Source organism: Biomphalaria glabrata, chromosome 15 (genome assembly GCF_947242115.1).
Source record: "Biomphalaria glabrata chromosome 15, xgBioGlab47.1, whole genome shotgun sequence".
NCBI lineage: Eukaryota > Metazoa > Mollusca > Gastropoda > Planorbidae > Biomphalaria > Biomphalaria glabrata.
Window position 1 is genome coordinate 11,400,641 of NC_074725.1, and position 23,405 is coordinate 11,424,045.

The 23,405-nt window shown below is 37.1% G+C and overlaps 1 protein-coding gene across 5 annotated transcripts in view; it reads left to right on the forward strand.

The window, feature by feature from the left end:
- The window catches only part of LOC106055626 (beta-1,4-galactosyltransferase 2-like), a 44,626-nt gene extending 22,407 nt beyond the window's left edge, over positions 1 to 22,219 (forward strand). For all 5 annotated transcript variants that reach the window (XM_056012863.1, XM_056012865.1, XM_013211957.2 and 2 more), the window contains 6 exons: positions 6,959 to 7,191; positions 13,647 to 13,834; positions 14,867 to 14,989; positions 18,529 to 18,633; positions 20,422 to 20,560; positions 21,838 to 22,219. In XM_056012863.1, the coding sequence (XP_055868838.1) occupies positions 6,959 to 7,191; positions 13,647 to 13,834; positions 14,867 to 14,989; positions 18,529 to 18,633; positions 20,422 to 20,560; positions 21,838 to 21,939 (890 nt within the window). In that variant the 3' untranslated portion in view covers positions 21,940 to 22,219. The remainder of the gene's footprint in view (positions 1 to 6,958; positions 7,192 to 13,646; positions 13,835 to 14,866; positions 14,990 to 18,528; positions 18,634 to 20,421; positions 20,561 to 21,837) is intronic.
- The last annotated feature ends 1,186 nt before the right edge of the window (positions 22,220 to 23,405 follow it).

Sequence of the window (23,405 nt, forward strand, 5' to 3'; positions counted from 1 at the left end):
AAAAAATTGTACCGCTTTTCAATGAAAAACTTCAGGGGAGGTAACTTTTTTTTTTGTAAATGTCATGGACTTCTTCATTAATAACTCAAGCTTTGGGGCGGATGAAGACTGACATCCCATTGGTACATAAGAGCCTGAAGCTGTTGGACCTAATAACAGCCGACCGTAGGGATGTCACCTTCATCTGGGTCCCCTCCCATGTTGGCATTGAGGGAAACGAAGCCGCAGACAGAGAAGCAAAGAGAGCCCTAAATCATGCGGTGTCAGGAACCCAAATCCCCTACTCGGACCTGAGACAAAGTATTGCCTCTGCCACCTATCGAGAGTGGCAGAACCGATGGGAGGCTGAGACTCACAGTAAACTCAGGCAGATTGTGGCGGATGTCAGGTGGCGGCCCACATCTAAGGGTCTGACAAGGCGTGGTAGCACAACCATGTCCAGACTTAGGATTGGCCACACCTACATCACGCACTCTTTTGTACTGAAGAGAGAGGAGCCCCCACTTTGCGAGTACTGTGACTCTCGCCTCACCGTGGAACATATCCTCGTTGATTGCCCCAGATACCAGGATGTCAGGGCGAAACATTTTAGAGCCACTAATCTAAAAACACTATTTAATAATGTCGACCCTGGGAAGGTACTGGGCTTTATTCGGGAAGTGGGGCTATCTATGAAGATGTGATTTCTGAATTTGTGAACATACACTATTTACATTAGATTTTTACCAAATATTTAAATTTTTACTACCTTTACTATTTTAACTGTGAATAGACCTTAATTTTAATTATATTACTGTATAGAATCTGGCCCTTGCTGTTTAGAGAGAGAGTAGTCCTTAAGGGACTGCAGGCACGACATGGCCTAAATTGTGCCGATGTGCCTCAAATCAACAAATCAAATCAAATCAAATCAAGCTTCATTCATAAATTCGCGCATTGGTACAAACAATTTGCATCTAAGGCCACAATTGTAAAAGTGGCAATGGATCATTATAAAATATATTTTCCATTTATTAACTAACTCTTTGAATAGAATGCTGATTCAAATGTTGCTTTAAAGAAACAATTTTGATACGAACTTCGTTTTAGTTATAAGTTTCAAAATAACAAACTACTTTTATAGCGCGCAGTTTTGACATATTCTCATTAGGCTATAGGCGCCTACACTTGACATTCTAAATAAGACTAAATAGAGCCCAGATCTAGATATATTGCTAATTTGAACAAAATTGTAATTATTAAGGCAATAACTTATCCTCTAACAGCTTAGGGGTGCAGATTTATTTATTATGTAAACAATAGTATCACATTAAGAAATAAATCGGATACGAACGGCATAGTACACCATTAGCCGGTAACAAAAGGTCTTAACATTGGCCTAGGTCTCAGAAAGACACAAAGATAAAGACACAATCCTCATTTCATATGCTAGGACAAATTTGTACAAATACTCCTTCTTCCCAAGTGCTATTAGAGCATGGATTGGGTTGCCTGAGCTAGCCAGGAAAACCAGTGACTTGGCAGAATTTAAGTCATTGGTTAATATGCATGACTGAATGCATGACGCGTAGGACGCAATCATCTTTTTTGAAGTAATATCTATATTATATAAGATAAGATAAGGTCTAGTAATTGTAAGATTAAACGTGTAAATTCATTCTAGTCTAGATATAGTAGATTCTATATCAAGATTCTCAGCCCCCTGGATGACAAAGTGGTCACCATCGAGCCACGATGGACGAACTATAGACATATATATATTTGCCCTATGTCGCAAGCAGACGTCCCAGATATTAAAGTGCATGACATATTTATGAAAGTCACGCTTTTTTTTTCTTTCTACTAGTTAGTGCATTTTAATACAAACATTTTTTTTAAATCATTTTTTTTTACTATATATTATTTAAAAGTTTTTAGTTGCATTTTCCAGCCAATAATTTAAGCCTTCTATCGACAACTAGCGAAGTAAACATTGCTTGACTGACACTTAGAACTACGCCTAACACTTGTTATGGAGTGAAACATGTCCAGCTCGCGAGCCCCACCTGGTTTTCTAATAACAGTTGAAGAGCAGGGGAAAAAGCGGGTGACTGTATTTTTTTTAAGTGAGTTAAAAAATCTCTTTGTCTAAGTCATTCGATATGTTGTTTATTTCATTGTTTTGTCTCCCATTAAACCACAGTTACATCGAGTCAGTAGCAAAGTGTCTCGCTCATCTTCATTAAGGCTAGGACAGAGAGATTTTTAAAAACTCATCAATCCCATTTTTTAGTCAGGGTGTTTCAATATAACTTTTCGTCACCGAGAAGTACATAGAAGCCTAATTCATAAAGCGCTGGTTCTGTGTGTGTGTGTGTGTGCGCGCGCGTGCGTTTGTGTGTGCGTGTGTGTGTGTTTATGTGCGTGCGTGTATGTGTGTCAGTGTGTGCGTGTGTGCGTTACTGTGCTTGATGTCAACGTATTTCATGTTTGAAACTAACTTGTTATTGTTACAGTTGTCGTGCTGAAGTGGACATTGTAGTGACATTGAATTTCCATTTGTTTGGACCAATACAATTATCTTATCTTATCTTATCTTATACATCTACATTGAAATGGAAAGCTGTATACTTTGTCAAAGAAAGTTCATGTTTGTTGAAAAAGAAGTTTTTTTTTTCAAGTTTTATGTTGAGAAAGTAAGAGGCCTACCGAAGTTAAGTTGGACTAGCTGTCTGGAGCTGCAACCCAGTACTGTAAACCATCTATATCCACACCAATGATAGTCGTACTGTAAACCATCTATATCCACACCAATGATAGTCGAAGCCAATCACCGGATATTCCCAATGTCAAATTCGCTGACGACGCAGCCATCATTGGTCTTATTGCAGATGACGAAATGTTACGAAACTCTAAACTCTAAACCATTCTACAAACCGTAGACCAAGTGCAAGAATGTAAATACCTAGGCATAACCATCAACAACAAGTTAGAATAAAAAAAAAAAATAATTATAACGTCTTTATAACAAAATTCATCAACGACTCTTCTATTTTAGGAAGCTAAGAAAATTTAAATTTGACTGAGTAATGATTATCCTTTTTTTAGCGGCCCCCATAAGGGAAAAAAGCCGCTATTAGGTTTCTGCAAAATGTCCGTCTGTCCGTCTGTCCGTCTGTCACACTCAGATCTCGAAAACTAGAAGAGATATGAAAAATATTATTTCATCATTAAATCCGGCTTGAAAAGTTTAGGTGCAACGGCTACTTTTGGTTTTCTAAAAGCAAACCGTTTAATTTATAAAATTAATTATGCAAGCGATTTTTTCATAAAAAAACACCAATTCTAAAACAATTACGTAAATGTAAGGGAGGCAATATTACAATATGCTAACAAAGATGGACAATTTGTGTGTATTTTCAGTATCACTAAGTCAAATATATTTTAAAAATGTACAGGAAATGTTTACAACAAATATAAATAATAGTTAAAGACGTTTTTTCTGGTCAACTAGCTGCTAAAATTAAAAGACAACATTTCTGTTTGTTTATAAAGGCTAATAATGCATTTTGTATGTAAATATCACGCACATTTTTTTAAATGGACTTTTTATGCAGCGATTTTCGTGCAGTAGCGTAGCGTCGCTACATGACCAGGTGCTAAACCAATTCCTTAAACTTTTTTAAAAAATCAGATTTTATTTATTTTTTCTTTAGTGCCCCCATCCGAATAAAAGAAGATTGTTTTTGTGCGTTTTGTCTGTTGGTCGGTCTGTCCGTCATGATTAGATTAAAAAAATCAGAACTCTAAAAGCTATTGAAAATCTGATTTACACTTTAATGTTCCTCCCGTAACATCTCAATAGTATTAAGTATCTAAAAATTGATTGTTCCGGATTTTTTTGTGCAAAACTAATCAACCTCAACAAATGTTTGTTTGCTCTTCTAATTTATATTACATTCAATTTCCATGCTTAAGCGTTGCAAAAACACATTATCAATAATATGTTGTTCCGTTTTTTATGTAAATAGCATATTAATGCTAAATCAAAATCTCTATACTGACTTATATTTCATTAAGTGTAAAAATGTTCCGGATATTGTTTTATAAAACATGAATTATGCCTAATGATTGTTTGAAATAGCATTATTTACCAATATTACACTTATATTATTTGACAATGCGTCACTATAATTTGGTTATCAATATCAAATTGTTCCGTATTTTCATCTTTAAACAAATTTTAAAAATATCGACAATAGGTTGTTCAGGGTTCTAATAAAAAGTAATTTACTAGAATTGATTACTGAAAATTACTTTTTAGACATTTAATTTTTTTGCTAAAACATAACATAGAAGTTTTGTAATCGATAAAGAAAGTTCCGGATTTTGTTTCTTACAAATCGTCGCCAGAAATTTCCGAATTTATTTAAAAATCTACTAACGCCAAATAATTGTTTGAACTCCCTCTCTAATTAATAAACAAATAATCTTCTCATTTACGAAATAATGTTTTTACGGATTTTTATGAAAAATATTTTAACTCACTACTCTCTTACAGTACATTTAACTTTCTACCTAAAACATGTAAAAATCTAATTATCGTTAATATTATGTTCCGATTTTTAAGGAAAACAGAATCCAAACACCAAAGTAAGGTTTGAAAATCTCTCCACATGGCTGTAGTACATCTAATTTTTATACGAGACCATCCAAAAAATTTAATTAACGGTATTTCATTTATCTGAAATTCTCTTTTTCTTTTACTATTTATACAAACATCCGGAACAATCTATTATATAAACTTTTCAATTGTGTTCATACCTAAAAATTATTGCGATGTTTTGAAACGTAGAATAAAGGTTAATCAATTTTTAATAACTTTTAGTTGTAGTTTTTTTTTTCTATCAAGATGACGGACAGACCGACTGACAGACAAAACGCAAAAACAATGCGGCTTTGATCCTTTTTAAATAAATTCTATTAGAACTCAGTGCACCAATGTCTATGAACCCTCGTTAAATATCTCGTGTAAATAAAGACATTTTTTTTATGGTACCGGTACTAGCCTATTGTGAGGTAATGTAATTTTTTTTCTTTGACGTCATATGAATGGACTCTTTAAATGTAATGTTAAAAGAACGCACTCGGTGCACCAATGTCTATTAACCCTCGAAAAATTGCTTGTATTAATGAAAACATATTTTAGTCTAACTAAGCCGTGTGAGGTAGTGTTTTTTTTTCCTTTGACGTCATATGGAATGAATTCTTTAAAAGAAATGCTAAAAGAAGGCACTCGGTGCACCAATGTCTATGAACACTCGATAAATGGCTCGTAATGATGAAGGCGATTTTTATTCTAGCTAGGCCGTGTGACGTAGTGTTTTTTTTCCTTTGACGTCATATGGAATGAATTCTTTAAATGAAATGCTTAAAGAACGCACTCGGTGCACCAAAGTCAATGAACACTCGGATAAATGGCTCTTATAGATGAAGGCGATTTTTAGTCTAGCTAGGCCGTGTGACGTAGTGTTTTTTTTTCCTCTGACGTTATATGGAATTAATTCTTCAAATGAAATGAAAAAAGAACTCGGTATAGTAATGTTTATTAAGCCTCGTTATGTGATTCGCGTTTAAAAAAGGAATGATATCTTGATTTAGATCTAATCTAGATTTTTTAAACTAGATCTAGATTTTTATTACAGTATATCTAGATCTGGATTTATATTTTAATTAAAAATATTTTAGAGTCTATATCTAGAATTTCTAGATATTTCTAAACTTAAAGTGTAAAAAAAAGTGTAGATTTTCATTTCCAAACGTTTTGATCAATATTGTAATGTTTTAATATATTAAAACTAATCTACTACTGCCTGGTCGTGCGGTTTTCGCGCTGGACTGTCGTTCAGATTTATGGATGGTCCAGGGTTCAAACCCTGCCCGCTCCCATCCCCCGTCGTCCTGCGGGAGGTTTGGACTAGGAAGTAATTATCTTCAACTCTGAAGGAACATCCGAAACATGTAAAACATTTTACATCAAAATTAAATCCCCTCTTGAATATTATTTGCGAATATGCAGATCCGACAGGGATCCGACTTCGACGGGGGCCGCCTCTGAGTTTGTGTAACTCAAACTCTCTTTGTAATCTTGTTTTTTTACCATCAGCAGTTACCAGTCTAATTTGTCATGACCTGCTGGTAAGGTAATACCTCTCTGGAACAAAGACATCGACTAAATAGACTAATTAAAAAAGCATCGTATATCACTCCCATCTACCATCTATTGACAGAACTTTTTCATGAAAGAAGCTGTTCCAAAACACACACCATTCCTAAAGACAATCTCCATTCATTAAACCACAGTTGCATCAGATCTTTATGAAGTGGTCGTGTGCTCCTCATTAAGACTAAAACAAAGAGATTTAAAAGCTCCTTTAGTCCACTTTCAGTCAGAGTGTTGCAGGGTCATTACTCGTCACCGAAAAGTACCTGGAAGGCTTATTCATTGTACTAGTCGACCCGCGGCGTAGCATACGCCTCTATTTTGCAGCGCCGGTCTTAAGCTACTGCAAACTATGCGACCGCAGTGGTCCACGCACTTTGAAAGACATCAAAGATAGGGGCCAAAGGTAGAGGGAGTACTAAGAGATTCAGATAGAAGAGAAATAAAGAAAGAGAAAATGAAAAACAAAAATTCTATGATGAGAGACTTGCGAGATGAAGAAATTCAAGAAGAAACTTAAACGCTTTTCATAAGTGATTGTTATAATTAGTTTTTTGTTTTGGACCCTGGCATTTTTTTTTTAATTTTCTAATTCTAATATTTTAAAAACGTTTTGCTATTTTGAAAAACTAGAAAGCAAAATGAATCCATTATAAAGATTGTATTAAAACCCAGCCTAGCAGAAGAACCTCCTACCACTTATTTCATTTATTTGTTACTTTCTTCTCAACGCTCACCTCTGCTTCCATCTTTCAGTTGGCGCACTGGCGGGGATGTTTGAAAACGTGACCAAGGAGAAACTAATCGAAGAGTTTCCTTACCTCAAGACTTGTGGGAGGCTCCGGCCATCTGAATGCGCTCCAAGACAAAAGATCGCCTTCATATTTCCTTATCGCAACAGATCCAGGCATCTTCACATCACTTTATACAATCTCATACCGATATTAAAGCGCCAACTGGCTGACGTGACATTTTTTGTGGTTGAGCAGGTAAAGGTATTTCATTCCTACTTAAAACAACAACGATCTGCCATTCAGCTTATCATAGTTTCAGATTTATTTGGATTCCTATCTTTTTACAAAGCTTATATAAGATCTATCAAATACCATTTGTCTGCTACAATTTTTGTGTACACTATTTCTCCCACGCCCATTGTCGCATCCAGTTGAAACTTTACACAATTCTTTGTTGTAAATATCAAAACATTAATCAATCAAAAATTAACCTATTAATTCATTAATTATTGATAATTAATTATTTAGTTTAGTATTGAAAAAGGGAAATAAATGTTACTTATTGAGAGATGTGGCTATATATGTTTTGTTATTCCCCTTATTAAGCTTGTGCATTTCCCATTCTTGGATCACGTTGAAATTTAATCATAATTATTCATAGTCGATGACATATGAATCAATAAATAAAAATAACCAATTAGTGTTAATTAATTTTGTTTTACATAGAAAAAGCTTATTCCTGCAGTATTAAGATACATGGCAATGATTTTGCCTCGCATCTTACATTTAATGTAAGACATTCGTTCCATATTGTTGGATCCACTTACATTTAATGTAAGACATTCGTTCCATATTGTTGGATCCACTTACATTTAATGTAAGACATTCGTTCCATATTGTTGGATCCACTTACACTTAATGTAAGACATTCGTTCCATATTGTTGGATCCACTTACACTTAATGTAAGACATTCGTTCCATATTGTTGGATCCACTTACATTTAATGTAAGACATTCGTTCCATATTGTTGGATCCACTTACATTTAATGTAAGACATTCGTTCCATATTGCTGGATCCACTTACATTTAATGTAAGACATTCGTTTCATATTGCTGGATCCACTTACATTTAATGTAAGACATTCGTTCCATATTGCTGGATCCACTTACACTTAATGTGAGACATTCGTTCCATATTGTTGGATCCACTTACACTTAATGTGAGACATTCGTTCCATATTGTTGGATCCACTTACACTTAATGTAAGACATTCGTTCCATTCTGCTGGATCCACTTACACTTAATGTGAGACATTCGTTCCATATTGCTGGATCCACTTACATTTAATGTGAGACATTCGTTCCATATTGTTGGATCCACTTACATTTAATGTAAGACATTCGTTCCATATTGTTGGATCCACTTACATTCAATGTAAGACATTCGTTCCATATTGTTGGATCCACTTACACTTAATGTAAGACATTCGTTCCATATTGCTGGATCCACTTACACTTAATGTAAGACATTCGTTCCATATTGCTGGATCCACTTACATTTAATGTAAGACATTCGTTCCATATTGTTGGATCCACTTACATTTAATGTGAGACATTCGTTCCATATTGTTGGATCCACTCACACTTAATGTAAGACATTCGTTCCATATTGTTGGATCCACTTACATTCAATGTAAGACATTCGTTCCATATTGTTGGATCCACTTACATTCAATGTAAGACATTCGTTCCATATTGTTGGATCCACTTACACTTAATGTAAGACATTCGTTCCATATTGTTGGATCCACTTACACTTAATGTAAGACATTCGTTCCATATTGTTGGATCCACTTACATTTAATGTAAGACATTCGTTCCATATTGTTGGATCCACTTACATTTAATGTGAGACATTCGTTCCATATTGTTGGATCCACTTACACTTAATGTAAGACATTCGTTCCATATTGTTGGATCCACTTACACTTAATGTAAGACATTCGTTCCATATTGTTGGATCCACTCACACTTAATGTAAGACATTCGTTCCATATTGTTGGATCCACTCACACTTAATGTAAGACATTCGTTCCATATTGTTGGATCCACTTACATTTAATGTAAGACATTCGTTCCATATTGTTGGATCCACTTACACTTAATGTAAGACATTCGTTCCATATTGCTGGATCCACTTACATTCAATGTAAGACATTCGTTCCATATTGTTGGATCCACTTACATTTAATGTAAGACATTCGTTCCATATTGTTGGATCCACTTACATTCAATGTAAGACATTCGTTCCATATTGTTGGATCCACTTACATTTAATGTAAGACATTCGTTCCATATTGTTGGATCCACTTACACTTAATGTAAGACATTCGTTCCATATTGCTGGATCCACTTACATTCAATGTAAGACATTCGTTCCATATTGCTGGATCCACTTACATTCAATGTAAGACATTCGTTCCATATTGTTGGATCCACTTACATTTAATGTAAGACATTCGTTCCATATTGTTGGATCCACTTACATTTAATGTAAGACATTCGTTCCATATTGTTGGATCCACTTACATTTAATGTAAGACATTCGTTCCATATTGTTGGATCCACTTACATTTAATGTAAGACATTCGTTCCATATTGTTGGATCCACTTACACTTAATGTAAGACATTCGTTCCATATTGCTGGATCCACTTACATTCAATGTAAGACATTCGTTCCATATTGCTGGATCCACTTACATTCAATGTAAGACATTCGTTCCATATTGTTGGATCCACTTACATTTAATGTAAGACATTCGTTCCATATTGTTGGATCCACTTACATTTAATGTAAGACATTCGTTCCATATTGTTGGATCCACTTACATTTAATGTAAGACATTCGTTCCATATTGTTGGATCCACTTACATTTAATGTAAGACATTCGTTCCATATTGTTGGATCCACTTACATTTAATGTAAGACATTCGTTCCATATTGTTGGATCCACTGGCGGATCCAGGGGGGGGGGGCGGTAGGGGCGATCGCCCCCCCCCCCCCACTCGGCCGACCCCCCCCCCCCCCGAAGGGGGGGTCGGACGAATTATAGTATAGAATTCACACAATTTGTATGCGAATTTATTACTTATGTTAATAATATATACTAATTATTTATATTTCAACCTATTTTTAGTTTATTTCGCCCCCCCCCCTTCTAGTATTTTGGCCGATTTGGTAGGGTCGGAAGGGGGCGATGGCATCAATCCGCCCCCCCCCCCCCATAAACTTTCGAGTGGGGGGGGGCGGTCCTATTTATTTGTAGAAATCACAGTTTGCTAAGAGAATCAATTAAATATCTATATGATTAAAACTTGTTATTGGTATTTTAACCTACTTTTATGGAGAAATCATAGTATGTGAACAAAATTAGTCGAATATCTATATAATATAAACAGGTGGAAGTGCGATACATGCAATCCCCTTCCCCCCATCGGACAAATCAATACTTTTTCTTTTTGTATTATAGTAAGAAATTACAAAATTTAAAAAATCTGTCACTAATATAATTTATATATGCTATAAAGTAAATTCTTATATCGAGTCGCCCAACCCCAATTCTTTAATGCAAAATGCAATCAATAGCAGAAATTATAAAAAGGAGCGAGAAATAATAGTTTACCAGACAGAGTTTGTGTAATTTGACATGAATTTATCATAACTATTTTAAGAAAGACTTTGCTTAGGAAAAGTTATAATTCAAACGAAATTTTTCAATATAACAGTCACGGTTGAGATGAGTTCAAAACCAGATGATCTTTTCCTAGTCGCCTTTTCCCAACCTTTACTCTATCTCATATTTTTCTTTAAATAAATTTAGGACTATAACTCACAATTTATGCTTGAATTTTATTGAATATTATTAATCGAATTTTTTTTTCGGCGGAGATCCTCAAAACCTTAATCTAAATATGTGGGGTATCTAATCTTTTCAAAGAACAAATCGGTTTTATTTGCAATGTATTAAGGGACTATAAATTCATATTAGAATATTTTTCTCATTATTCAAAAGGCACTTTATGTATGTATGTATGTATGTAGGGCACGAGAATGCGTTATTGCAGTGAAGAATGCCAGAAAACGCTTTTAGCGTCGAGGCTTCGCCCCGAACCTCACTGATGAATAATAAGCTGTAGATGTCAGGAGAATGCGTTTCTGCAGTGAGAAATGCAAGAAAACGCTTTTGGCGTCGGGGCTTCGCCCCGAACACCACTAATAAGTAATGAGCTGTAGATGTCAGGAGAAGGCGTTTCAGCCGTGAAAAATGCAAGAAAACGCTTTTGGCTTCGCCCCGAACACCACTAATAAGTGATGAGCTGTAGATGTCAGGAGAAGGCGTTTCAGCCGTGAAAAATGCAAGAAAACGCTTTTGGCGTCGGGGCTTCGCCCCGAACACCACTAATAAGTGATGAGCTGTAGATGTCAGGAAAATGCGTTTCTGCAGTGAGAAATGCAAGAAAACGCTTTTGGCCTAACCCGAACCCCACTGATAAATAATGAGCTGTAGATGTCAGAAGAATTCGTTTCTGCAGTGAAAAATGTAAGAAAACGCTTTTGGCGTCGGGGCTTCGCCCCGAACACCACTAATAAGTAATGAGCTGTAGATGTCAGGAGAAGGCGTTTCAGCCGTGAAAAATGCAAGAAAACGCTTTTGGCGTCGGGGCTTCGCCCCGAACACCACTAATAAGTAATGAGCTGTATATGTCAGGAGAAGGCGTTTCAGCCGTGAAAAATGCAAGAAAACGCTTTTGGCGTCGGGGCTTCGCCCCGAACACCACTAATAAGTGATGAGCTGTAGATGTCAGGAGAAGGCGTTTCAGCCGTGAAAAATGCAAGAAAACGCTTTTGGCGTCGGGGCTTCGCCCCGAACACCACTAATAAGTGATGAGCTGTAGATGTCAGGAGAAGGCGTTTCAGCCGTGAAAAATGCAAGAAAACGCTTTTGGCCTAACCCGAACCCCACTGATAAATAATGAGCTGTAGATGTCAGAAGAATTCGTTTCTGCAGTGAAAAATGTAAGAAAACGCTTTTGGCGTCGGGGCTTCGCCCCGAACACCACTAATAAGTAATGAGCTGTAGATGTCAGGAGAAGGCGTTTCAGCCGTGAAAAATGCAAGAAAACGCTTTTGGCGTCGGGGCTTCGCCCCGAACACCACTAATAAGTAATGAGCTGTAGATGTCAGGAGAAGGCGTTTCAGCCGTGAAAAATGCAAGAAAACGCTTTTGGCGTCGGGGCTTCGCCCCGAACACCACTAATAAGTGATGAGCTGTAGATGTCAGGAGAATGCGTTTCAGCCGTGAAAATTGCAAAAAAACGCTTTTGGGCGTCGGTGCTTCGCCCCTAACCCCACTGAAGAAGCTTACAGCGATCTCCCAGACCCCCAAGCTTGCAAGAGAAAGACTGTTTTTTTTTCTGTTTTTTTGCCGAAGATTGAGAAACAATCTTATTTTATTCTCATATATCGAATATATATATATGCTGTACGCACGTTTATGCATAGGGTTAGGGTTTACTGGGCGTTAGGGTTAGGGTTTGGAAAAAAATCGCCCCCCCCCCCCACTCCAAAGTTCTGGATCCGCCAGTGGTTGGATCCACTTACATTACCAAATGATTTCAATAATTGATAAACTCGACAAGTTTGGTAAGCCACATGCTCTTGACCTGTATGATGACATTAGTACATTGCGTGAAACCACGTGGTTTTTGTCCAAGTCTTTTGGAAGAGCGGATGTGACCCTCTCTAGCTCCTCTCTCACATGTAATTTAAGGATTATCCAATGGCATAAGATTTCGGGATCTGAGATGTCATATTAGAACTTTTTCAAATAATTTTGTTTTGATTGTATTGAATGTGCGTCAATGGATTAAGACAATCCAGAGCAGTGTTTCCCAAACTGTGTCCCGTGGAACCACTTATTTAAAAAAAAAAAAAAAAAAAACAACAACAACCGTAGTGTAGTTGTATTAATTAGTTTTGATCAGTCGTGCTTAAATTTTTAACGGGTCTAGACTAACAATAATAATTCTGTGCGATTAGAAATATTTTTACCAATAGTTTTTGTTTAGCGCAATTTCATGTTTTTAGCTTTCTGATTGCGCTGTGATCCTATCACTTTCTGATTGCGCTATGATCCTATCACTTTCTGATTGCGCTATGATCCTATCACTTTCTGATTGCGCTATGATCCTATCACTAGTCAGTTGGGTAAAAGAGGTGGGGGCAAGAAGGGTATCGAGGTGAATGTTAACGTGATCGTTTTTTGAATGTTCTTTTATGGCTCAAGCCTTCTCAAGGGAACTAATTCAACGTATACCCCAGATCTGTCAAGTACGATTTCTTTCCCTTGTTTGATAACAAACAAAACAATTAATTACCAACAGTTAATCAACTAATTGGCTTACTTTGTTTTATTTATTCTTGTGTTGTCAGGTAAAAGAAACAATTGTGCAAAATTTCAAATTGATTCGATAATGGGTGTGGGAGAAAAATCGATATGTGTATGTATCTGTTACAATCTATTGTGCTGTGTTTTTTTTATGAAGCCTTATACGAGTTTGTTTTATTTAGTAAACGTTTGTGATCTTGGCCTATTTCACACAGAAACATTTAAATAATGATCAAACTGATATTTTTGTTTAACGCAGGCCCCGCCATCAACGTTTAACAAAGGGGCCCTGCTGAATGCAGCTTTCCTGGAGGCCGAGAAACTTGGCCACTTTGATTGTTACGTATTCCACGATGTGGACCTGATTCCGTTGAATGACAAAAATCTGTACAAGTGTGAGTCCAACCCCAGGCACTACGCTGTGGCCATCGATAAATATGACTTTGAGTATGTATTTATAATGTATTTGTAATGTATTTGTAATGTATTTATAATGTACTTGTAATTTATTTGTAATGTATTTGTAAAGTTTTTATAATCTGCTCTCATTATTATTCCATTCTAAGAAATAAAACGTTACGTCTAAATGGTAACTATACATAAGCTTCATTACCTTAAAAAAATTGATACGTGTGCGTTATAGTCAAAGCATCTACACAATCCTAAAGCTGCAACAGTGTGCACCCCCCCCCTTCCCCCAAGATCCCTAACCAACTCCTGTATGGGCAATTAATTAAAGGGAAGCGCTCACAAGGTGGACAAAGAAAACGCTTCAGAGACAACCTCAAAGCTTCTTCGAAAGCCGCATTGACCCTGCCACCTGGAGACGGAAGCTCATGATAGAGCGTCATAGGGTCGCTTTCAGTGGCGTAGCATCCATGGCGCGAAGGGGTTCAATGAACCCGGGCCATGACCAAAAGTGACCCATACGGCCACTTAAAGCGTCAGAAAAAAAAGCAACGGTTACAACCGTTTAGTTTTCTACCAGCAGCTTGTTTATACAAGTCAACGACGGTAACAACAACCCTACTGTTGTCATCTATTTATAAACAGGCTCTACTTTTGTCATCTATTTTTACATAGGCTGTACTGTTGTCATCTATTTTTACATAGGCTCTACTGTTGTCATCTATTTTTACATAAGCTCTACTGTTGTCATCTATTTTTACATAGGCTCTACTGTTGTCATCTATTTTTACATAGGCTCTACTGTTGTCATCTATTTTTACATAGGCTCTACTGTTGTCATCTATTTTTACATTGGCTCTACTGTTGTCATCTATTTTTACATAGGCTCTACTGTTGTCATCTATTTTTACATAGGCTCTACTGTTGTCATCTATTTTTACTTTTTACATAGTTTTGTATTTTTTACACTTTATATAAGTGATTCCACGGAACACAGTTTGGAAAACACTGCTCTAGATCATCTTAGTCCATTGACGCACATTCGATAAAATGTCCTCTATTTTTACATAGGCTCTACTATCAGTCGCACTTTGGAGGTGTTGTTGGCTTCTCCAAAGAAAACTACCTGAAGGTGAACGGGAATTCCAACTTGTACCTTGGCTGGGGAGGGGAAGATGACGATTTTCGAGCGAGGTAGGATTACTTAAAGGTAGGAGGTAGGATTAGTTAAAGGTAGGAGGTAGGATTAGTTAAAGGTAGGAGGTAGGATTACTTAAAGGTAGGAGGTAGGATTAGTTAAAGGTAGGACGTAGGATTAGTTAAAGGTAGGAGGTAGGATTAGTTAAAGGTAGGAGGTAGAATTAGTTAAAGGTAGGAGGTAGGATTACTTAAAGGTAGGAGGTAGGATTAGTTAAAGGTAGGAGGTAGAATTAGTTAAAGGTAGGAGGTAGGATTACTTAAAGGTAGGAGGTAGGACATAAACGAAGGTGTGTTTCTACATACAAGATCCTCTGGAAAACTATTTAATGTATCAAGGCTGCGGGCAAAAACCAAGGTTAGGAAGCTACTCGTCAGGGAACTCCTGTATGCTGATGATGCAGCTATTGTGGCTGATTCTGATATTCAGCTACAGTCCATGGTTGACAAACTATCTGCTGCTTGCCAGAAGTTCGGCTTAAACATCAGTCAAAGCAAGACTAAGATACTTGTCCAAAACACAAACACTGCACCTCAAGTAAGCATTAATGGCCAACCACTAGAAATTGTTGATCACTTTTGTTACCTTGGCTCCATCATATCCAACAACACTCTACTGGATAAAGACATAAACAACAGGATAGCCAAGGCAATGGCCACCATGTCACGGTTGCAGAAAAGAGTCTGGGACAACATATTGCTGACTAGCAGTACTAAAGCCCTAGTCTACCGGACCTGTGTGTTGAGCACCTTGCTGTACGGAAGTGAAACATGGTCAACCTACTCATGGCAGGAAAAAAAGCTGAATGTCTTCCACCTCCGATGCCTAAGGCGGATCTTTAAAATAAGGTGGCAAGATAAGATAACAAATGAGGAAGTGCTACATAGAGCAGGATGCCAGGACATCCGCTCTGTTATCAGCAGCAGACGCCTTGGCTGGCTTGGCCACGTTCGTAGAATGCCAGTAGGTCGACTTCCACAGGACATCCTGTATGGCGATCTAATTGAAGGCAGGAGAGCCGCTGGTCGCCCACTTTTACGTTATACGGATGTATGCAAACGCGACATGAAGCTCTTCAAAATCGACACTGGCAACTGGGAAGAGGTGGCACTGGACAGATCCACATGGAGAGAGAGCATAAAGGAAGGGTCACAGATTGCAGATGTCATACACAACGGAAGCAGAAAGAAGGGTGAAAATGCAATGGCGCCTGGTGATTTTATATGCCCAACCTGTGATCGAAGCTGTGTATCAAGGATTGGCCTCTTTAGTCACACAAGAAGTTGCAAAGGGAAAAGATCGTCTAACGAGACGTAAAATGCCACAGAGAGGAGGTAGGAATACTTAAAGGTAGGAGGTAGGATTAGTTAAAGGTAGGAGGTAGGATTAGTTAAAGGTAGGAGGTAGGATTAGTTAAAGGTAGGAGGTAGGATTACTTAAAGGTAGGAGGTAGGATTACTTAAAGGTAGGAGGTAGGATTACTTAAAGGTAGGAGGTAGGATTACTTAAAGGTAGGAGGTAGGATTAGTTAAAGGTAGGAGGTAGGATTAGTTAAAGGTAGGAGGTAGGATTACTTAAAGGTAGGAGGTAGGATTAGTTAAAGGTAGGAGGTAGGAATACTTAAAGGTAGGAGGTAGGATTAGTTAAAGGTAGGAGGTAGGATTAGTTAAAGGTAGGAGGTAGGATTAGTTAAAGGTAGGAGGTAGGATTAGTTAAAGGTAGGAGGTAGGATTACTTAAAGGTAGGAGGTAGGATTACTTAAAGGTAGGAGGTAGGATTAGTTAAAGGTAGGAGGTAGGATTAGTTAAAGGTAGGAGGTAGGATTAGTTAAAGGTAGGAGGTAGGATTACTTAAAGGTAGGAGGTAGGATTAGTTAAAGGTAGGAGGTAGGATTAGTTAAAGGTAGGAGGTAGGATTACTTAAAGGTAGGAGGTAGGATTAGTTAAAGGTAGGAGGTAGGATTACTTAAAGGTAGGAGGTAGGATTAGTTAAAGGTAGGAGGTAGGATTAGTTAAAGGTAGGAGGTAGGATTAGTTAAAGGTAGGAGGTAGGATTACTTAAAGGTAGGAGGTAGGATTACTTAAAGGTAGGAGGTAGGATTACTTAAAGGTGGGAGGTAGGATTACTTAAAGGTAGGAGGTAGGATTACTTAAAGGTAGGAGGTAGGATTAGTTAAAGGTAGGAGGTAGGATTAGTTAAAGGTAGGAGGTAGGATTAGTTAAAGGTAGGAGGTAGGATTAGTTAAAGGTAGGAGGTAGGATTACTTAAAGGTAGGAGGTAGGATTAGTTAAAGGTAGGAGGTAGGATTACTTAAAGGTAGGAGGTAGGATTACTTAAAGGTAGGAGGTAGGATTAGTTAAAGGTAGGAGGTAGGATTACTTAAAGGTAGGAGGTAGGATTACTTAAAGGTAGGAGGTAGGATTAGTTAAAGGTAGGAGGTAGGAATACTTAAAGGTAGGAGGTAGGATTACTTAAAGGTAGGAGGTAGGATTAGTTAAAGGTAGGAGGTAGGATTAGTTAAAGGTAGGAGGTAGGATTAGTTAAAGGTAGGAGGTAGGATTAGTTAAAGGTAGGAGGTAGGATTACTTAAAGGTAGGAGGTAGGATTAGTTAAAGGTAGGAGGTAGGATTACTTAAAGGTAGGAGGTAGGATTACTTAAAGGTAGGAGGTAGGATTACTTAAAGGTAAGAGGTAGGATTACTTAAAGGTAGGAGGTAGGATTACTTAAATGTAGGAGGTAGGATTACTTAAAGGTAGGAGGTAGGATTACTTAAAGGTAGGAGGTAGGATTACTTAAAGGTAGGAGGTAGGATTACTTAAAGGTAGGAGGTAGGATTCGTTAAAGGTAGGAGGTAGGATTAGTTAAAGGTAGGAGGTAAGATTAGTTAAAGGTAGGAGGTAGGATTAGTTAAAGGTAGGAGGTAGGATTAGTTAAAGGTAGGAGGTAGGATTACTTAAAGGTAGGAGGTAGGATTACTTAAAGGTAGGTGGTAGGATTACTTAAAGGTAGGAGGTAGGATTACTTAAAGGTAGGAGGTAGGATTAGTTAAAGGTAGGAGGTAGGATTACTTAAAGGTAGGAGGTAGGATTACTTAAAGGTAGGAGGTAGGAGGTAGGAATACTTAAAGGTAGGAGGTAGGATTAGTTAAAGGTAGGAGGTAGGATTACTTAAAGGTAGGAGGTAGGAGGTAGGATTACTTAAAGGTAGGAGGTAGGATTACTTAAAGGTAGGAGGTAGGATTACTTAAAGGTAGGAGGTAGGATTAGTTAAAGGTAGGAGGTAGGATTAGTTAAAGGTAGGAGGTAGGATTACTTAAAGGTAGGAGGTAGTGTTACTTAAAGGTAGGAGGTAGGATTACTTAAAAGACTTTTTTAAAAAATCACATCCAGGTTTTGTGACAGGCTCTGGGGAACATACTGTTCCCCTCATTTCGATATTTGATTTTTTTTTAAATCAGTGTTTATACAATAATGCATTGTTGTCAAATAATTTATGTACGAATCAACACCTGTATTTGCAAATCTCTTTGATCAGGTTGGTCAGCAAGGGATACAATATATTGCGCTACCCCTTGGAGATAGCACGCTACAACATGATCAAACACACTCGAGATAATGGCAATGAGGTGAACCCCCTGAGGTAATGAATGGGAAACGTCTGATATGTAGATTCATTATTGCAGATAATGTATAGAGAAAGTTCTGTGTATCGTAGGTTACATTTAAATATCAATTACTTCTTTGGGACGGTACCCCGACAAAATAGCGTGGGACAAAATAACGCCGACAAAATAGTGCGAACAAAATAGTGCAGAAAAAATATATTTCAGTCATTTTAAAAGAAATACTTTAGATATCGTAAAATAAAAAGAGACAAATTTTTTTTTTAATATTATTATTTTTCAGTCATTTTGCAGGAAACACTTCCAGATATACAGGCGCACATCTCAATAAGTAGCGTTTATTTTAAGTTTTAGCATTGTCATTTTTTCTGTCTTTGCTCCCTGTTCCTTTTTGAGCGACCCCCGAAAGGGAAAAAGACGCTATTAGTTTTGTGTGGTCTACCTGTCCGTCCGTCACTTTTAATATAAAATGTATATATTAATTCAACTAATTTTGTTCACAAACTATGATTTCTCCATAAACGTAGGACCGCCCCCCCCCACTCAATGGGATTAGGTGGGAGGGGCAGTAGAGGTATTCGCCCCCACCCAATCGGCCAACAGGGAACGACATAATATAAAGATCGGTTAAAATATCAATACCAAGTTTTAATCATATAGATATTTAATTGATTATGTTAGCAAGCTGTGATTTCTAGAAATAAATTGGACCGCCCCCCCACTCAAAGGTTTATGGGGGGGGGGACGGGATTGATACCATCGCCCCCTCCCGACCCCACCAAATCGGCCAACATACTAAGGGGGCGAAATAATCTAAAAATAGGTTGAAATATAAATAATTAGTATATATTATTAACATAAGTAATAAATTCGTATACAAATTGTGTGAATTCTATACTAAAATCCCCACCCTCCTGGATCCGCCAGTGTTTGGCATACACTTATTTCCCCTGTCGAATGGTAAATTATACTTCTATACTGTCCACACCGGCCTCTAGTCTATAAACCAGTGGCTCTTACAGCACTTTTATATGGCCTTGGCCCCAATAGAAGGCATCTAAGACTTCTGTCCAAAAATACGTTGTTGTTATGTTTTTATTATATAACAAACGTAGTCAATGGAATTACAATTAATTGAACCCTATCAGACCACGATGTACATTAAATGAAAAAACGTTTTATAAAAAGAATGACATTTAAAATATTTTTGCTATAATTTGTGTCCTTTGTAATTTTTACAAAGCTTATATCAACTCGCTCAGTCTGTCTGACTGTCTGTCTGTCTGCCTTTTTGTTAAAAAAGTGTGTACACGTTATTTCTCCGACACCCATTCTCGGATCAAGCTGAAACTTCTCACAATTATTCATCGACATAGACAAGACATGAACCAATAAAAAATAAGTAGACAATTAATTACTTGTAATTATAATTTGTTTAATTGCAACAAAAAAAAAAAATCTAACATATACGGCTAAATTTGTTGGGTTTAGTCCCCTTAAAAAAAAAAAAAAAGATTGTTAACGCTATTTCTCCCTCACGCATTCTCCGATCAGGTTGATTCTTTAAACAAGTATTTGAATTTAATTAAGAAACAAAAATATTCATTTATTCAATTAGTTATTGATAATTAATTATTTTGTTTGATATTGAATAAGTGAAATAACATGTACATGATTGGTAGATATAGCTTTTTTAAAGACGGAGTTCTTTCCCTTTAGATAAGCTTTGTTGGTGTGTTGTTTTTTTTTGTTAAAGGATTTTTTAAATATTTTGTTTGTTCTCTATCTGTTTATGTCTCTACCAGACGAGTCATTTTGAAAAGCTCGAACAAGCGGCAGGACATTGAAGGTCTAAACACAGTGAAATACAAAGTGTTGAATATAACGTGTGAGCCTCTGTACACTTGGATCACTGTGTCCATTAACAACACGGAGATCTTGCTAGTAAGTACTACGCCTCACGTATGTTTGTGCGTCAGTGTGTACTGTGTAGGAGGGAACTGTTGTTGACGCTCGTTGACTTGTAGCACCAAACTACACGTAGACAACTAAACCGCTGTAGATATATTATATTTTAACTTGTAAAACTTGAAATACCTTTTTTTTGTGAACATTCATAACATGTAAACAAAATGTACTAACTTTGCATAACCAACCTTTTCTTATCATCAGTAATACACACACACACACACACACACTCACTCCATAACAGGGGGAAAGCGTGTTGACATTGGTATTACACACATACTCACTCCCTAACAGGGAGAATGCGTGTTGATATTGGTAACACACACTCACTCCATAACAGGGAGGAAGACGTGTTGACATTGGTATTAATGTCTCTACATTTTCTTCAACCTTTTTGTTCTGTCAAATCAGTCTTAAGTCACCTGAGAAGCTGCAAATGGAAAATAACGTCTCTCGAGACGTTAAATGCCACAGATGGTGCATAAATGTATTTCTTTTTTTTTTTTTAATGTGTAGTCACCCTGGGACTGAGAGGTAAAGCACTTGGCTTCCCAACCGGGTAGCTGGGTTCGAATCCTGGTGAAAATGGGGTTTTTAATTTCGGAATCTTCGTGTGCCTCTGAGTCCTCCCAACTCTAATGGGTACCTGACATTAGTTGGGGAAAAGTAAAGGCGGTTGGTCGTTGTGCTGGCTACATGACACCGTCGTTAACCGTGGGCCACAGATACAGATGACCTTTACATCATCTGCCCTATAGATCGCAAGGTCTGAAAGCGGAACTTTACAAAGAATGTAAGTTTCGATTGGACGAAGATTTAGGCAAAAAGGCAGGCAGTGGGAACTGAACTTCGTCTGAGAGATCAACCTGTCACTTGAAAGAAATAATCTTTAACGCATTAGGAAAAGTAAGATCAACTCACCTTCATCACAGAGTTATTTTTTTTTAGGCATTACATGTATTGAATATTTACCTCATCAAATAGATCATCTGGTCAGTTTTTCTATGTTTTTGATAGCTCAGTTTTGCAGTTTATTTTAAGTATAGTCGGAGTTTACAGAAACATTCGCATCCAAAAAGTTGGATGGGAAAAACGATTGAAAATTTTTCTCACTTTTAAATGACCAATGGCTAGCGAAATTTTCGTGTGTAGAAGGCAAAAGGTAATGGAAATAACATTCCCTAGATTTTTTAGTTGCTTTTTTTTAAAGTTATAAATAATAGTAAATTCTTTATTTTAATTTTTTTTTTCAGACCGCACCACAGTCCACCTTGAAAGACGTCCAAGAAGCCAAAAGGAAATGGCAGTCTGAAATGGAGCGCAAACGAAAAGAAGGCAACGTGACCATATTTTAAGGGGAGACAAATTCATTACTTCTTCAACATCTTTAGACACACGAAGCGAAAATGTTGTGCTCATATGTTATACATGCAGTGCGCTACACTTAATGCGGCAATTATTATTATTCAGATCATCTAAGGACAATGGAAGACACTCCTTTTCAAACACGACAGAGGGTTGAATGACTTCCCCACGTCTCTAGGAGATGTTTTTCGAATCAAGTATTTAAACAGGAAATCATCACAGAACCATTCTGAAGTAAGAGTGGCTTATTAAAATGAAGATAATCATTAAGTGACCAACTTGCTTTTATATTATTGACCTTCATATTGCACAGGCTTTTGTACAGTGGATGAGTTAGTAACTAACATGGAGTTCCACAATGCAGCAATAGGGGTAAAGATGAATGTGTTGTTTTTCTTTAATAAGCTTGAAAATAACATCCACTAGGCTACAAATGAAAAAGATTGAACATTTACCAAAGATTACGACAGGCATTCAAGGAAGTCTACTCTATTATATTTAATCAGTATTTTTAGAAGTCATAAATACATCTGAATACTGATAGTTTGCAATAGAACAAGCCAAACGGATAAAGAGTTGAAATCAATGTTTATATAGTAATCAAAAGATCCCGTTTCCATTCAAACGGATGAGATTGTCTTCAAATCTTTTTTCGTATTTCTTGAGACTCTTACGGAGTACTGATTCATTAGCACTGGACTGCTATCATTCTCTTATCAGCAATGATCCATTCGACTCTAAAGGGCAATGATTAATCAGCACTGTATTACTATCAATGACCTACCAGCAAAGTTCCAAGCGAAACTATGGGACAATTATTCATCATCACTGGTCTACTATTTATGTCCTACCAGCAATGTTCCTTGCGACTCACAAGGGGCAATAAGAGCAAAGTTCCGCTAACAGTGCCCTGCCATTAATGTTCTTCGAAACACTATTTGCTGTTTTATATCATCTGACCAATGTTTCCTGGTCATAACATTGGTCATAGACCTACAAATGGCCATGACATTCTGTGAATGATCCACACGGATAACGTTCAATAATGCTTTTGCCTGTTCAGGATATGATGGGGGGGGGGGGGGGGATGCCATGCCACAGCCATTACCACTTGGTGCTTCTAGCCATTTATTTATTGGATATTTTCTTTCATTGTAAGTTTGACATGTAGGAAATGACTAACTTGAGCCACAACTTTATTATGTTCAACTACTTGATGTACTCACCTTTGTTCACGTTTTACATTAGCATCCATCTGAACCCTAAGTTTAGTCTTGTGTCACATGAGACAGTCGTAAGAATGAAATTATGTCAGCTATACATTTTGTTCTGACTCATATAGCTGTATTTAAACACAAATTTGTTAGTTTCCCCGCGAAATAGGACTAGCCGCTATTTGGTTTGTGTTCATTTTGTGTTGACCTCCGACCTTCCCATTTAGATCTCAAAAGCTAGA